The sequence below is a fragment of the Pempheris klunzingeri genome, chromosome 8 (assembly GCF_042242105.1).
Source record: "Pempheris klunzingeri isolate RE-2024b chromosome 8, fPemKlu1.hap1, whole genome shotgun sequence".
In the NCBI taxonomy this organism is placed as follows: Eukaryota; Metazoa; Chordata; class Actinopteri; order Acropomatiformes; family Pempheridae; genus Pempheris; species Pempheris klunzingeri.
The window spans coordinates 17491224-17508612 of NC_092019.1; the positions used below are offsets into that span (position 1 = coordinate 17491224).

The 17389-nt window shown below is 41.3% G+C and overlaps 2 protein-coding genes across 5 annotated transcripts; both read right to left on the reverse strand.

The window, feature by feature from the left end:
* Positions 1-3881: 3881 nt before the first annotated feature.
* Positions 3882-10949, reverse strand: u2af2a (U2 small nuclear RNA auxiliary factor 2a). Of its 2 annotated transcripts, none has more exons than XM_070835841.1 (12): positions 10376-10949; positions 9340-9481; positions 7486-7521; positions 7044-7147; positions 6750-6901; positions 6483-6599; positions 5864-6002; positions 5644-5723; positions 5072-5194; positions 4864-4950; positions 4171-4419; positions 3882-4040 (listed from the first exon to the last, which is right to left on the reverse strand). In XM_070835841.1, the coding sequence occupies exons 1-12, from the start codon at positions 10422-10424 to the stop codon at positions 3906-3908; spliced, it is 1413 nt and encodes a 470-aa protein (XP_070691942.1). In that variant the 5' UTR covers positions 10425-10949; the 3' UTR covers positions 3882-3905. The 2 variants fall into 2 exon arrangements, with proteins under 2 accessions (XP_070691942.1, XP_070691941.1); XM_070835840.1 differs by having other exon boundaries at positions 5846-6002.
* A 253-nt stretch (positions 10950-11202) lies between these two features.
* On the reverse strand, positions 11203-15906 carry LOC139205794 (coiled-coil domain-containing protein 106-like). 3 transcript variants are annotated; one of them, XM_070836115.1, is made up of 8 exons: positions 15821-15906; positions 15285-15354; positions 15098-15196; positions 14791-15012; positions 14627-14683; positions 14202-14483; positions 13921-14088; positions 11203-13792 (listed from the first exon to the last, which is right to left on the reverse strand). In XM_070836115.1, exons 2-8 carry the CDS (start codon positions 15352-15354, stop codon positions 13476-13478), a joined length of 1215 nt encoding a protein of 404 aa, XP_070692216.1. In that variant the 5' UTR covers positions 15821-15906; the 3' UTR covers positions 11203-13475. The 3 variants fall into 3 exon arrangements, with proteins under 3 accessions (XP_070692216.1, XP_070692214.1, XP_070692217.1); XM_070836113.1 differs by having other exon boundaries at positions 14791-15196; XM_070836116.1 differs by lacking the exons at positions 15098-15196; positions 15285-15354 and having other exon boundaries at positions 15821-15892.
* Positions 15907-17389: the final 1483 nt, after the last annotated feature.

The following is a 17389-nucleotide window of genomic DNA, read 5'->3' on the forward strand; positions in this document are numbered from 1 at the left end:
TTGAGCTCTATGAGGTGTCTCGTGTTGCTCTGGAGAGCGAGTGTTGATCAAAGGCCTCTTTAATAGCTGACAAACGGTGCTCACAGGCCTTTGTCACAGCAGACATTTTGACTTGTCACGGTGGAAAAATCACTGGTTTCACTGATAGAATTAACGATAGCTCTGTTCTATTCAAGTGTCCCCGTCTGTGTGACAATGAGCCAGCTTTAACAGTACCAGCGCACTGAAACTGAAGCAGCTAAATGGAATACAGCCTTTATCATTGGATTATTTACACCACATGTCAAAACATCTTCTGTGAAAAGGCCTATTTGCATTTAGCCTTACATGTCTCTGTACCGGTGTTTTGAGTGTCTTCTTCCATGGGATGTTTACTTTCTTATAACTGCTGAACACACAGTGCCATATGCACACAGAGTACCGCATCCATCCTACTCCGCTGTTGCACTCTCCCACTGCTGCAGTGTTCTATCTTTCTGAATGAGGATCAATGGGGAGGCATTGCCCAGAATGACAATGACCATCACTGGAGTTTTACATTCACCACTAGAGGGAGATAATGTATTTACAATCTTGGCTGCAGCATGAGGCTCAGGGAAGGCTGCTAATAACATTTAATGGGTCTCATGTTTGGCATCCTGAATGTCCTGATCTATAAGAGAGGGAGGGTCAGTTTTACATGTTTCCTCTGGTGGATATGGCCGCAGCAGCCCGGGAAAGCTGCTGTTTTATCTGTGCCCTCAGGGAACAACAGGGTAGAGTGTTGCATCAGTGGCCCTGCTGCTGGGTTTTGTGCAGCGGGGTGCAGCGATGCAGATCAAGATGGGCAGTATAGAGCTGACACAGGACATTATTTCATGTCAGAGATTTGTTGCTTTCCTCTAAATGTTTTACAGGAACTCCCTGTTGAATAAGTCCCAGGTGGACACAGCTTATAGCATCCATATATATATATATTGCAGCTGATCAAGACTGACAAAACTACACTTGATTTTTAAGTGGAATTTGACGCTGCAAGCTTAGTTATTGCTCCAGCTCAAGGCTCCAGCTCTATTTGTAAGCATTTCATAATAAGATACATTTGCCTACTAAGGGGTGTAAACGTGAGTTTGAATTTCATCTATTTGTGCAGGTTAAAATCAAACAAATGAAACACAAATAACATGCAGTGAAAGGGATTAAGGCTCAAAGGGGCTTAGTGATTAGCTCAAACATATAATCCATAAAACAAGCTGAATTTTAAAAATCTATATGCAACACATGAGAAAAAATATATCACTGATCTCTCTGTGTGTGTTTTGTAAATCTTTAAGGAAGCTATCATTTTAACCAAACGAGAAATGGAGTTCCATAAGTTAGGGCCCCTGTATGTGATTGGAATTGATGTTTGTGAGATGCTTTGATGACTGTCTAGTTGAGAAGAAGCAAATCTGTGAATTGGTTTTAAAATCATACCTGAAACAATCTTCAAGATAAAATAACAGCACATATTTCTATAAGCTGAATGGGTTGTGATGCTCAGAGCATCTTTTGAGAATAGTGGAACATGTACTCCTAGAGCCTTACTGATACCCACATTATGCTGCAGTATGAGAGGTAATATATAGCTGTTATATCACATCCAATGGAGTATTTTTTGTAACTGTGAAATAGCTCCATCGTTCGGACATTATCATTAACTACAGGGCTGGATGAAATATGCCCTCAACTGAATGAAACTGACTGGACATGGCTCCGGTCTACTCCATCTCCATAATTAACTGTGAATGTCATCACTCCATGGTTGAATAAGACTGTGCTGCAGTGGGGTGGGTGATGTGCGCAAGAGAGGAAGCATAAAGAAGATATCATGTAAATTCAGTTTTTAATCAACATTTGAAAACAAAATTGGACAAATGAAAGACTTTTTTCTTTTATAAACTAGATGTGGTTTTTAGGTTTTAAATCATTTTAAGAAATCACATTTTTTTTTTCCAGAGAGAAAAAAAAAGTAAATGACACAGTGACACTGAGAAAGCAGGTTTCAGAAAGTAAGGAGTAACATCTCGCAAGTGTTATCGCTGACACAATCTCTCTTCAGTGCCATCTTAAGCAACCAATGCTATCAAATGAGAGCAGTCTCAAGCCAGTACAGTGTGAACATGTGGTCCTCAGAGAATCAAGGGCAGAGGATGAGGGAGACGAGAGAGAAGCAGATTCTGTTAAAGTACATAAGGACAGTTTTCTAACATCCCAACAAATACCTCCTGGATTTAGTGAAAATCCCCCGACAGGTAAAGAGTAACATAAATCATGAAAGCTGGACACTAAAATGTGAAATGCTTCCGTTTGTTGAAATTTAGAAAAGGTGTTTGATTCTTTGTGTGCAGGCTTTTTAAACAAGCTATTGTTGCATTAGGTTTAGTTTTGAAACTTCCGTGTGTATGAGCCGTGAACTACTACTTCATCTACTTCCTTTTTTTTTTTTTTAACAAATCATGCTGGACAGAGAGAAGTTGTGTGGTTTTGGTTTCACTCTGCAGTACAACATCAGTCGTGGGTATTAGTCACGTGTTTATTTGGTCTTGTCAAGGAGGTGAGACGTAGCAGAAAAAAACCAAACAAAAAAAAAAAAAGACAAAACGGGTCCAACACATCTTACATCCCAAATCTGCTGGGAAACAAGGAAAAATGAAAAGCTGAAGTACAAGATAGTGACATCGTTGAATATACAGACATCATTGATAGAGGGGCAAGCCGAATTTCTTTGCTTAGTAAATTGACATGTAATAATAACATTAAGGCTTTTTGGTAAGGAAGAGATAAATCCCATATTAAATACCAATCTGATCGCCTCTCCACCTTCCTTTTTTCATTTCCTCTTGAATTAAGCCCGGACTAAACTGCTGAGACAAAACAATCTCACCTGTTAAAAGCTGTGCACAAAAGATGGACGTGAAAAAAGTTACAGAAAGAAAAAGAAAAGAAAAAAAAGGCAGAGAAAATCAAACTGGCTTAACTGAAAATGTTCTTTTCTGCAGTTAATGTTACTCTACAAGGTGATATTACAGCTCAAATCAGTGAAGCTACACACAGTATTGGAACAAATACAGTTAACATTCAAGATAGAGTCCAATTAGACAACAGATTCTCTAACAATCGTCCTGAGGGGGGCAGTAGTCAGATGAAAATGGGGGACATGAAGAAATGAGTGAATCCACACAGAAAAAAAAAAAATAGTTCTCTCCTCTTGCCTCTCTAGTGATGGGGGCATAAACTGAAGTGGATGTTACAGCTACTGTATATCTACATAAGATGGTCAAACAAAAATGCCCTCATCTTCTTCTCCATCTCCCCCACATCTCCCTTTCACAAATAAACACTCCTGTTTTTTTTTTCCATCCCTCTTCTCAATCAGAATAGTCCAGTTAGTTCCCTACTGCAACTCCTTCCTAATGTACTTAAAACAGGCTACCTCCATTTAAATACAAACCTTAAAGTGTGGCACCCCCCTCCCACCCAAAATGACATCCCTGCCTCAAAGTATAAAAATTGTTGACCCCATCCTGGACCTATCGTTACACACATTTCGCAAAAATCTTTGATTCCCACCCTCTCACCCACCCAGCTAAACCCTAGCCACCCTAACCTGGCCCCCTCCGCCATGGACTGAATATAAACCCTCCCCATTCTTCTCCTTTACGCAAATATGTTTTAACTGCTGGACATTTCACACAGACCTCAAATGGTCGACTGGGTTTCACCAAAGCCATTTGTCGAATGAATAATACTCCCAGATCTACCTGAAATTTTGCTTTACCAAATCAATCAGGGGGCTGACTTGGAAATGGACAGTATATGTTCCCTCCCACCCTCCCTCCCTCCCTAATCCCACCCACCCACCCACACTTCTCTTCATGCCTCCTCTACCAGAAGTCCCGGCGGTGGTAAGCGTCTGGATCGCAGTATTTGGTCACCACCACCCTGTTGGCAAACTTCCTTCCTGTCAGCCCCTGCATGGCCTTCTGGGAGTCAAAGACTGACATGAACTCCACAAAGATCTACAGGAGAGTGGAAAAATAACCATTACAATGATGACTGAGGGCACATCATAACACAACTTGTCATGATATCCAACTCAAAAGCATCCAAACCAAATTCTGAATGGCTGAATCACATGACAGTTCCTACCTTGCCAGTCCCAGGCACCTCCAGGCCGTCCACAGGTCGAGGTATCTCAATGCTCTTAACTTGACCGTACTTGCTGCACTCGTCCCTGACGTCCTCCACAATCTCCTCATATTCTTCATCATCCAGCAGCTCCTCTGGGGCCACCATGTTCATCAGACACAGCACCTCAGTGGGCAGGCCACCCATCTGAGTCACTGTGCTGTTCAGGCCTGGCACCTGCAGCGTCACCGGGGTCTGGTTTATACTTGTCTGGAAGGGCAGACAGAGAGGTCAGAACATAACCGACATGGTATGTTTTACATTTCCACAACATTTTTTCACTTACCTCTGAATAGGTTTGGTTCTATTTACCACTAACACTAAGGGCATGTTTTTGTTTGTCTTTGAAAGTGCTGCTGTATATGTTGCACTCCATTTTCCAGGTTCTTTCTGTAATACTGTTCTACGCCTTCTTTATCATGAATGAGCTACTTATGCCATCGAGTTTCAGAGTAGCCAATAGCTGATGCATATGTTGAATATTTTCTTGAAATACTTCGCAAACATTTTACAAGTGCACTTGTTAGCAGTGTGCCTGAGATTGTAGCAAATACATTGCTATAGTAGAAGTGTCTTTATCTATTTCAGCAACTCTAAAAGAGCATCCCACCTCCCACCACCCTGCTATCATCTGTCTGGCCTTTGGACACTCACCAGGGTGGCGTTCTTGGATCCCACGCTGGCTCTCTGCACCAGGAGTTTCTTGTCTCCCAGCTGCATGCCATTCAGCCCAGCAATAGCCTGTAATGACATCAAGGTTTTAAGTTATACTCTCAAAAACCAACACAATCGTGGAAGTTTAAAATGACAATGTAGCATTTGGATGGTGTCCTGTAAAAATGTTTTCTGTTTCATTGGTTACCTGGTCATTAAGGTTGACATCAACATATTCACAAAAGGCATATCCTTTAGATAAGCCTGTGGCACTGTCCTTCACCAGGTTGAAGGCCTTCAGAGGGCCAAATGACGTCAGCAGCTCCTTCACCTGAGAAACATTAAGACAAAAAGGGTCACCGACTTGTTCAGTGCTTTCCAAAGGACATTCCCATGACACATAGCTCGGAGTTTAGTATTGCCATTAATGACTGGGCTATAATCAGTGGAAGTATATCATTATTCTTCTGTTATTATTTCTCCTTCATTGCTTTAGCTGTCACTTTTTTCCATGTTTCACTAATGGTGAAAATCTCAAAAATCCCTAATATCTGAAGTGAGCATACAACTTTAGCAGGACGTGATTCAACGTGCAAAGTAATCTGCCCAATGATAATATTGGACCCACAAGTACAATATTGTCGAAAAATTAATCTGCTAATACTAATTACTTCAGTTAGGGTATTTATTACAGTTAGCATCTGGCTAGAATTTAAATATTGTGCAGTACATCTGCTGCAGCTCAATAGAGGCAAAGCTGTTTCATGCAGAAATACTGACCTGGTCATCATTTAGGTAGTTGGGCAAACCGCCAATAAAGAGCTTGTGAGCCGAGTCAGGAACCACTGTGGACACCACACCTACAAGAGACACACAGATAATGATAAGAAGCATAAATGGAGAACCACAGAGAGCAAGCTCCTGTGGAGAATTAATTATTGATGACTTCTGAATTATGCCACAAGTACTTAGAGTTAAAAACCATTAATTGTCTGTGTACCAGGCACATAGACACTGGGATTCTCGCTCATGCCGGGCAGGGGCTGGTAATCGTGGGGACGACGAATCTTCAGACTCTGGCCTTGAAAGATGATGCCATCAAAGGCCATAGCCTGTGTCGTTTCATCCACTGAACGGAACTACACAGAACCAAAATTACACATGAAACACGGGTAAGAGATACACTTTGGTGAACAAATGATACGTTCATGAACAAATGATACATTCATGTGACATTTTAGGAGAAAGAGCCTTTGTAGCTGCCCAGTTTCTGGTGGTTTAAAGACCAGAGTTTGTACAGCTTTTTAAGACTAAACTTAAAGCACCTTCTCATGCATTTTCAGGGTAACTAAACCAAAAACTTCCAGACTCCTGGGCACTTTATCATATTGTTTATATACAGGAGACAACAAACATACAACAATGGGGTTGTTTCATTTCAAATATTAAAAAGACTTTTGGTTTGGTTGAATTGTATAGATGAAACAAGACTATGTGGAAAATCAAGCATTTTTCAAGGAGTGCATTCGAGTTCAAGTATATTCCTAACCTTGTAAAGTCCCTAAAAGAAAAGTTTACACATGTACACTTCCCCCATAGACAGGCTAAAACATACTCACCTCAAGGAAGGCAAAATTCTTATCCTGGTTGATCTGTACTGCAAGGACAGGGTTGCCAGGGGCCTGAGTAAGACCACCCAAACGCATCTGGGCATTGAAGAAGTCCATCATAGACTCCTACACAGTAGAGAGGGAGGGAATAAACAAACCAGGTTACTTTAATTAATGGGGAAATTATTAAAACCACAAGGGCGAAATAGCCACATTAAGTAATGTAACAGGTTTACAACTTTAGACTCAAAAGTCAAATGTTGTTCTGTTCCTCACCTCTGTGATACCAAATGGGATGTTGCCCACATAAAGCCGGCGGGCCTGACGGGTCATCTGGCTGCCCACTACAGGTACGGGAGTGGGAGTAACAGCCAGGCCATCTGGAGTCATGGTCGGCAGAAGGGCTGTGGCTGGGATCTGGCCTGCAGCTGGAGAGCAAAGCCAAAGACAAGAAAGACTTAACAAGCTAATTATAGAGTTGTTTTTTACTCTAACCATACTGTAGCCTAATGTGCACTCTGAAACTAGGAAGCCCATTAAAAACAAATCAAAGAAGATGACTGTGGTTACCTTGCATGGCTTTGTACTGCATGGGAGTGATGTGTTCGAAACCAGGTGGAGGGACATCCCAGTACTTCTTCACCTTCTTCTTCTTCTCACGGTGTGGAGAACGGCTGTTTGAAGAACACAAGACCGGTGACATGAAGGCAGAACAACTGACATGTAACAGATATCTCTTATTAGCTCAGCAGTAAACTACTAGAGCCGACGATGCATCATGCCCTCAAACATATGCTAAAAAAAAATAAAATAAATAGTAACTTGAGGGGAATGCATCAATCAAAACTTTGTAAACTTTTAAACAGGAAGGTAAAGGGAACAGAAGGGACAGAAAACCCCATCCAGGCAGATATTTACAGGAGTCAATAGTACATAGAATCAGAGGCAGTTCATTAAATTGCAGTTGTTGCAATAATGCACAAACCGGCTTTGTGTTAGTTTGCTGTATTACCTTCCAGCATTGTCCTGGGGGTAGCTGGTTGGTGAGCTGAAATGACATTGGAAGGGTTTCACATTTCTCTCAAATCAACCATGACATTCACCAACATTTCCACCACAAAAAAAACTCTGAATCTGAAATTCTACAACCCTCACCAAGTACAAAAAGCTACCGGGAGTCTTGGCAATCTGTATTTCTAAAAGCGCAAATCCTTTCAAGTTCAGGTGACAAACCAGTGCATTTAGTGAGCCTCACAGCTGACATGCAATGCCATTTGTGAACAACTGATGCATCACAAGCAGAAAGGACATCCTCAAAAACACACCGCAGCTGCAAAGGGATCAGGGATGGGAAGGGATCGAATTTTACATGTTCTGACCAAGTGGTGACACCGAGGGACCATCAGTGACTTGTTTTAGATTAACACTGAGACACAAAGAGCAATAGTCAGGCCTGAGTTCACATTCACAGGAAACAAACTTTACAAATGTCAGTGTCAGAGATAATGTATTCTGTGTGTCCAGTGTTAAAACTCTGCCCTAAACAAATGTAATCTGTAGCTTTGACTATCAATACCGGATTTACTGAAAAGACTATTTTTCTAAATATATCATCCCCCAACACTTTTAATTATGTCCAAAAAGACATACACGTGCTATGTGTCCAAAAGCAAAGACATTTCCCTAGTGACAGACAGGCTTGTCACCTTTGTGGGTAGTTATCAACGGTGCTGGCAGTGCTCAGTAATGAACATGAACCTGTATGAAAATGTTTCCACGGCCACAGGCCTAAAGAGATTCTATCAAACAATGCAGCTTAGGCTCATCACGAGATGTCATGGCTGAATGTGTAAAAGACATCTGATACCATCCGACACCAGAGTGAATATGAGAGGAATCTAAAATGACAAAGCAATTCTTGTTGCACGAGTTTTATAAATATCAGTCTGTGTGATTTTTAACTCTAGGTTGGATCTGAAATTCTTTGTAAAACCATTTAACACATACTCTTGATATTTTGTGTTAAATCATCAAGAATAGAAAAGAGGCTGCAGCAGCCGCTGCTTTGTGTATTCAAAAGTTTGTCCCAAAAGCTTGAGGCACAATTACTACAATGTCGTCAGTACCTGTGACAGAGGGCTTAGGGGATAGAGAACATAAAAATAACATCATCCAAAATAGACTATATGAAAATCAATTTGTTAGTGAAAAATACCCTCATCTATTACAATAATATTTCATAAGCTAGAATGCAGTCACTGCTCAGTGACTTAATTTACAGAATCAAAGTAGCTCATCTAAAGCCTTAATAAATCCCTTTGATCTTTGTCCTGCAGACATTTGTCAAGCTTTGTAAATTTGCACTGTTGACCAGAATGGCAGGCTTGGAAGGATAGAGCTTGAGTTTGTTTTTGCTTGTTTTTTTTTTTAATCAATGTCAATGGATTTCAAAGTGTGCATTTGCTTGAGTTTGGAACTTGCAGCCCCCTACAATACAATACAGTGGGTGACTAAGTAGCTAGATTAGCTTTGAAGAACACGCTGAGGGTGTAGAGTAGACATACTAGTGAGGCAAATATGCATGTATGTGCACACATTCAAAAAAGCGTGCAGGCTTGTGCACATCCGTCTGTCCCACATTTGGTCTGAGGCATATTCTGAATTCACTGTAAAACCTCAAAACCAGATAAATAGCTTCTTTATATTAACATGGTCAAAACCATCCTTAGTGGTGGGGTGTGTTAGGCTGAGATGCTTCATTTTTACCCTGTGGTAATTACATAAAATGTAAACCCAGTATGGAGGGATATGTGATGATATGACACAGCTTATTGATCCAGGTGAAGCTGTATAATAAGGTACTAACCTGCGTCTGTGTCTGCGGTCCTTACTGTCCCCACGGCGGTCCCTGCTGCGTCTATCCCTGTCTCTGCTCCTCCTTTTCCTCTCTCTGCTGCGGCTGCGGGAGGAGGACCGGCGGTGGTGGCGGTTCTCTTTGTCCCTTTCAGCTGCAGGAATACAGTGCTTTAACTTACAGACTGGTAAATGAATATGAACACACAGCTACCAGGTGGAACTATGGAAACATGTCAATTCATATATACCAATACTTGTCAGGGAAATACATTCATAGCCTATATCTCAAAAATTGGTTTAAGAAATTAGATGGAAATTTGACAGCCAATAAGGAAAGTTTTAATCTGTGTTAAACAACCACATCTTTTATAGCAGTGGTTACTTAATACTCATCAATGTAATACATCCATTCTATATAAAATAGAAAACTAGACAAAGAAGAAGAATGTATTTTGCATTTTTGGTGTAACAATGACTAATTTGGCCAGCTCATAAATTTACATTGCCCACTACTTATATTGGTATAGTATAAGTGTAAATGGAGATCTGGGCTTAAGAGAGCTTAATGTGGGATAATGGTAATGGCTATGTTGCGGTTAAATACCTTTCTGAGTGTCAGAAAGGTAGTTAATTGGTAAATAGCACTGTAAAATGTTCACTGGACGTAACAACAGCTGCAGAGAGAGTGCTAACTGTCCCAGTCAATCAGTCAGCTGGCACAGTCAGGGCTACCGCCGTGATATAGACTGCCCCTGCTTAAAGGAAACCATGCAAGTTAGCTTAATTTTGATAAGCCGATTAGAGACGTGGATAGCACAGAAGCATAACACTGTTTGACGTTTGCCATGATCATATCGACAGAACTGTCTGATGAGCAATAGTAAAACCACATCGCAGCTCAAATGGTTCAAGGCTATAGGCTAACAATTTAGCTTAGACTGTTCCAGCAAATAGACCCATCCATGGTTGGCCAGAATAATGGCGGCAGTTCCAATCAAAAGTGCCTATAACATTTTCAATTGCTGATATCCAACTGGTTCACTTACCTTGTTTGTTTTCAGAAAGCTGTCTCTCAAATTCGTCGAAGTCCGACATCTCTGTGAGTTGAAAGCTACTACGCTTTCGGCGACTGCGTTGTTCAGTTGGCGGTGGCTAGCTTAAGCTAGCAACAAAGTGAACACAACACTTTTTTCAAAAAAAATCAAGTACCTCGCGGATGTAGCTCAAGCAAATTGGCTTCACCAAACTGCCCACTTCACAAGAGAACTACAAAATGTTACCCAGCACACACATTAGCGGTGTGGTATTTATTTACAACGTAACAGACAAAATCATTGAGAAAGACAACGTGGGTTAGCCTGCTAATGTTAGCTAACTAGCTTGTAGCAAAGTCCAGAAGAATGGGCCTGCTACTCGTTAGCGAGTTAGCAAGCTAGCACGAAAGCCGAATGAATGGGAGTCTTTGCAAGGCAAAATGCAAATCCCGGGGGGTCGCTGGCGCACGAAGCGCAGTTATTCAACTTTATAAGTCAAATACACACGCTTTTAAATGTTTAACGCCAAGCGAAAACAATACAGATTTCGGTATGCCCGCTTTTTCGCTCCGTCTCCCAGGTACCCCGTGACACCGGAAGTTGATGAATGACAGGTTTCCGTTGAGTGAAAAAGACGCTTCAGCGGAGACACTGATGCAGATTATGGACACGCTCAGGAGGAGAAGAGTGAAATTTCTACCCCTAACCCCATAATCTGTGTCTCGTTCTGTTTAACACGTGTTATCTAAAGTGGGATCAACTTTTATTTTGCAGGCCATCACTTTCAAACCCTTTACTTTGAACTTGAGTCTTAAGCAAATGGTTTTCTTTCAGATTTATTGAAATTCAAAAATGTTAACACCGATTGCTTTTGTCAAATTAACAAAAAATACTCACAAACTCTTTATGTTACAAAGATCATATTCAGTGTTTTCCTCCAAATAGTGTTCTGAGTACATTATTTTAACAGGAGAAACTTGAAATTAAGAAATAAAGTGCTCAAAATAAACCAACATTGTCTTTTAGCTGAAAGAGCCTCTGCTGCATAATGTCGATACCAGTTTCTAATGGAGAAACGAGGGGGGGGGGGGGAAATTATGTGTACAATATTTGTATGATTTTGTGTATACCTACTTCCCAACAGACAGACTAAAACATACTACAAAAGTTATAAGAAGTTCTTTCAGTGAGTGTGATGTTGGATTTTACAGATGAATAAATCTACATTTTTGTAAGTAATGAAATGCACGAATGAAATCTGAGTCTTACATTTAGTGAATGTGAGATACACACGTCTCTCAGTCTTATATGAGACATAAAAATGAGACAGATGATTGTTTTTAAAACAGCACGTTGGATGGTACAATTTTGCAATATCTGCATAGCAGTTGCACTGCACATTACACTGCTTTCTTTTAAAGCCAAACAAACAGATAATTAGCTTCCAAAGATTGGAGTACGTATGTCTGTTCACTTTCAGGAAAAAGGATCTAACCAAGAATCACTGTATTTAACTGTAACCTAATCTGCATAAATATAAGTGACTCTATACCAGTGAAAACACACATGATCACACAATATAATCAACATGTCTGCCGCTTTGAAAATAATGAATTTTGACAAGACCTCTATAAACTACGAACCATCAAACACATGCATTAGTAGTGAGAGGCAATAATAGATCCTATGTGTCCACAAGCTTGCTGCTTTTGCTGATGCTGTAACTCACGCTGTAAAATTGTTTGTGTAATTAATGTCCACATGGAAGATGTTACAAACAGCTAGTAGTAAATGCTCTGTACCACATTTTACAAAAGGAATTATTGCACCCAAAGCATTACAAAAGCCTCAATACCAGAAGCATAGGAAGTGACGTTTACTGTATTTTAGTGCAGATAATTTACAAAAAGGGTTGGTACAACCCTTGGTGGAACATCAGAGTAATGCAGCAGTGTTGTTGTTAGAACTGGGCCCAAGACCTGCAAGTTATTATGAGCCAAACACATACAATATCACCAACATATTTGTGTCTGTCTTTAATTTCTGACTAAAAACATGTGGCTCTTGTTGCCAGAAGTGAATCACTGGTACAGAATGCATTTTCACCACATAATGTTGGACTCGTCTTCACTATAGTCAGTTCACGATTGCATCTGTTTCCTTGTTTTTAAGAGTTCTCCCCTCCTTTAAACCAGGAGAAACGCAAGGGAAAAGCTAACGCAACACAACTCCAGGATTGTAATTCAGTTACAGTTCAGGGAGTGAAAGTGACCCAAAACTGTTGCCTCAACATAAGGACATCACAAAGATTGCATTAAGGCAAGTGAAAATGGTTGAGGATATATTGGCCAGGCTAAAAATAATACACCAAAGACACACAGAGCAATATAAACAAAAGTAAATGAACATTTCTTATTCACAATTCTACAAAATCTATGGAGTGCCACAAAACTTAGACACTGTGATTGAAACAATAGTTACCATAGTTTTTAAGATTGTGTCAAAATTGCAAACAAAGTGATAAAAATAGTTATATTCATTACCCATTTAGACTGTCAGGAAATAAAACAATCTAGATAATGAATGAATGAACTACCGGCCTCAAGCTGATCCAGATGTGTCTCTGCAAAGCCCGGGGCTGAAACATGAATGAGCTAATATGCACACACTCATTTAAGTTCTGAAGAAAAGCAATCCCCTCTACAATCCTGATAGTAAAGACACATTCTTATTCACAAATTCTGAATCGCACTGAGCAATGACAACCATGTTTTTTCCCTTTTCGGGCTGCAGCAGGCACTCCCACATCCTCAGTATTACTGGAACGGTGGTGAGGATTTGGCGAATAAACCGACAGTCCTGTACAACATATTCATGGTAAGAGTGAGAAGAGAAATATTATTTGTTTGAAAAGCAAAGGATGTCAGCTGCAGTTTGCGTGGCCATATCCAGGATGCTGAGATAGCAAAGTAATTCCTCACGCCTCTGGACATCTCTGTACCTCTGTGGCGAGCTGACCTGCTGCAGCAGGACCCAGCTGCCTCTTCTCTACTCACTTCACCACCAACTCCACTGCTGTGCAGACACCTCCCCTTCCTCTGTCTTTCTCCCCTCAGTGTCTGAACCTGTAGGAGATGGGCAGCAGCAGGTTATTCTTCTTCAGGGCCTGCACCCGGCTGAGCGTCTCCTCATCCAGGGCTGTGTAGCAGCGCCGGGCATAGTCCAGCAGCTTCTCCTTGGATGGATCAAACTCGCCCACCTCTGCCACCTTCTCTGGGGCCACTAGTAGCAGCTCAGCAATGGGTGTGGTGGAAGCCACCGTGTTGCGGTCCACACCGTGGATTTGGAAGGCTTTTGACATATTTTTCAGACGCTGGTACGTTAGCAGGATCTTCTTGTAGCGAAACAACACACCAGCAGCATCTTTCACTGAAGAACATGAGTGAACAAGAGAGTTATCTTGAGCAGCCTTGGGACAGTTAAGTGACAACAAAAACAAACAACAAAACAAAAGTGAAATTATGAGTGTTGCTGCAGGATCCCTCTGTTTCCCTTACCTCTCTGCCGCTCTCTTGGGGCCCGGAAGACCCGCCTTCTCTTTAATTGGTGTCTGTTGCTGTTAATGGTATCTGGCATTACATCTTCACCTGATATCATTTCCTCCTCCTCCAGGTAGCCGTCCTGCTCCAAGTACTCATCAGATTCTCCCAAGAGTGAAAGTGAATCTGATGAGAACATAAAAAACCCTCAGCAAAACACACAAGATAAGAACCACATGAAAGACTTATTCCATCCCCAGCATTAGACCAATAAACATGATTTGTGCCATTTCTCTTACCTGGACCTACGTTGCTGTGTCCACTCATTTCATTCATGGATGACCTCGTAGCACTGTTGGTGCTGCTACTGCTGCCACTGGCTGTGGAGCTGGGGGTGCCGTGGCTATGGCCTTGCAAGAGGGCCTGGGACTGTGTAGAGTTGAACAAAGCATTAATAGTGGCAAGCTGATTGGTTAGCGGACTGGAGACGTGGTTTTTAGAGGGAACCATGGTTGGAGGACCAGGCCTTCGTTGGACAAATGGACGCGAGGGAAACTGATGTGAGTCAGTCTTCTGTTGCTCTATGAAGAGATAAAAGACATAATAATTGAGAATCTGCAATCTGAGATTAAATGCACATACATAAAGCAATGTGATCTATGAACAGGCTACACTGAAGCACAACTATATTTAACTATAACTGTGCATAAATCCTTGTTTTTACCTGCAGAACGATCCTCCTCCCTTCTTGCCCTCCAGTTGAATCGTCTAGACTCATAACCTAGAGGGAGAAAAATACCAAGAGGTAAGAATTAGTTTTCCATCCTTTGAGTATACTCAAATTCGTGTTGAACAGGTTATCATCTCACACCTGTCCTCTGTGCTCACCATTACTGTACTGGCTCTGATTTTGCTCCTGTCCATGGCTCTTTGTGGAAAAGATGAAGCGGTCCAGCTGGCAACGGAGGAAGTCCCTCTCCTCTTCTAAGTCCTCAATTCTTTTCTGCAGCCAAGAGTTTTTCTCCAGAGAGATCTGTAGCTGTGTCCGCAGGTTTGTGATAACCATGTATGAGTTGTTGGCTGGAGACGGGCCAGCAGACTGGGGTGACTCTGAGGAGGACAGGACAGGACAGTAGTATAGTATAGTAGTAGTATGGATGAAAGTGAGGTTTATGCCACTGACTGTGACTCTCACCATCAAAATTCTGATCACCCTGGTGGAAAAATCCCTGCCCCTCAAAGTTGCCCTCTTCATATGGGATGGCAATTTCATAGGTATCCTCACTTTTTGGAGCTGAACAGAAGTAATATGCGCAGTATAAGTTATAATCCAACACCTGAATGGAGAAAATGCGAAGTATTTCCAGCGTTTAAAACCTTACTCTGCAGATGGAGAGAGCCCGCTTGGCTCTTGGATGTAGAAGCAGCATCCGTCCTGTTTCCGTCCTCCATCTCAGACAACGTGAAGAATGTTTGATTAGTTTACGGTTGCGTGGTTGCACAAATGATTTACTTCGATAAACATTGTGCTTATGGTCACATCTATTTACAGAAGGAGTGGATCGCCGGCGATCTTTTATAACATCTAACATCTAACGTACTTTATGCTCAGACAACCAGCAAACCAAAGCCAATTTAATACCTCTCTGGTCATGCATGTATAAACTCAAACAGTGAAACTGGATGTGTCAGTCAGATATAAGTTAGTAGCGGCCTGGAAATGTGTTCACAATGTGGAGGCGAGTTAACATTTAGCCGTACACAACGTTAGCATGAAATAGTGCTAGCAACAATTTGGCTACGAATTGAAAAAACAAACAAACGCATCCTTTCTACAACACGTAAGTGTTTATTTCCGCCATTCACACACTGCTAGAGTCTCCCGCGACCAATATATTGTGCAGAAATTGGTACATACCACTTTACGTTTGTAATAACTTAATCGTGCACATGTAATAAGACGTTATTACTCAGTCATATCTCCATTCACCAGTTCGGCTGCTAGCTAACAAGCTAACAATAACAATTACCGCTCTTTTATTTTTTCAACGCGCTCTTGCGTCACTTCCGGGTGTAATGAAGTTGACGGTCGTCTTTACTAAATAATGTCATAATAATGCCCACAGCAGAGGATTTGTATTTAAAGTTTATCTTAGCGTAGGACAATATTTAACACGGTGGTTCGAGAAAAAAACAAACACTATATATTATTTTATATTGTTTTGTTTTTTACAAAACATTGTGTTTACAGTAAGGTGACATATTAAAACCCTTTAACGTCCTCACCAAGAAAAAAAGCAATGAAAAAAATTATTCTTTATATATTTTATTTCCTTGGGGCACTAATCACAAAAATCAATGTTTTTTTATGAACAGACCCCACATTTTTTGAAATATTGGCCTCTACCAAACGGTTGAGATGTAAGTAAAACATGTTTTCAATAAGATATAGTGAGTCAAAATGTGCTCTACCATATGGTTGAGCAGAAGGTTAAAGGGTTAAGGTGTAATAGGTTTAATAAATACGTTTTAGTCTTGAACTAATTTCTGAGACAAAATGTGCACCAACATTTTCAGCCTTGTCGTGGGCAGGGCGCAGGAACAGGTCGAGCAGGTGAGGAGGTGTCAGGTTTCAGCGGTGACTGGTGGCTTCATAGAGTGCATCTGCTAAACGCACCATTTCTACAATAAGCACGTTTCAACTTTATATATCCAGAAAACTGCAATCATAACGGTAAGTGTTTGGGATTTTATTTTTCCCGCAAGTGTATTTGTTATAATGTAGACTTGTCTGTATTAAAAAGAGGCAGTAAAGGTGAGGGACAGGCGTGGCACCTGTTTTGACTGTAAATGCTGGGTCGGTGGAAAACATGCCAGAAAACTAAAGAAAGTTTTGTTAACTGTTCTGTTGCTGCTATGTTGTTTTAAATTATGTTATGGTTGTATTACGTATAGAGGAAAATCACCACTGCCCTACATAGCTGACTACTTGGTAAAAACAATGAATTAACAATGAAAAACAATGAATTAGATCATGATATTTTATTATTATGGAGCCAGATGTTATTTAATACGACGCCCTGGCAAGTCCATATTTCCACATGACATCCTCCCGTCTCCTTTTCAGAGCAGTCATGGCACCCAAATATGATGGCTTGTCCCACTGTAAGCTGGCCCTGGTGTTTGCTGTGCTGATGGACCTGTTGGGTGTCATATCCCTGCTGCTGGGGGTCTTCGCTCCGCTAGAGATCAAAGGCAGAGACTTTGGGGATCTGCTGGTGTACACGGGAGCCCTGCTGGTGCTACTGTCCCTGGCAGGCTGGGTCATGTGGTACAGTGGCAATATTGAGGGTCTGACCTCTAAAAAGGAGTTGGGGGGAACTGTGGGTGGAGCTGTGGATCGCCTTGCCCGCTCCCTGAGCCGCAGGATACGGATCCCAAGGACTCGCAGCAGTCCAACATAGGAGGAGGAACCCAAGACGACACC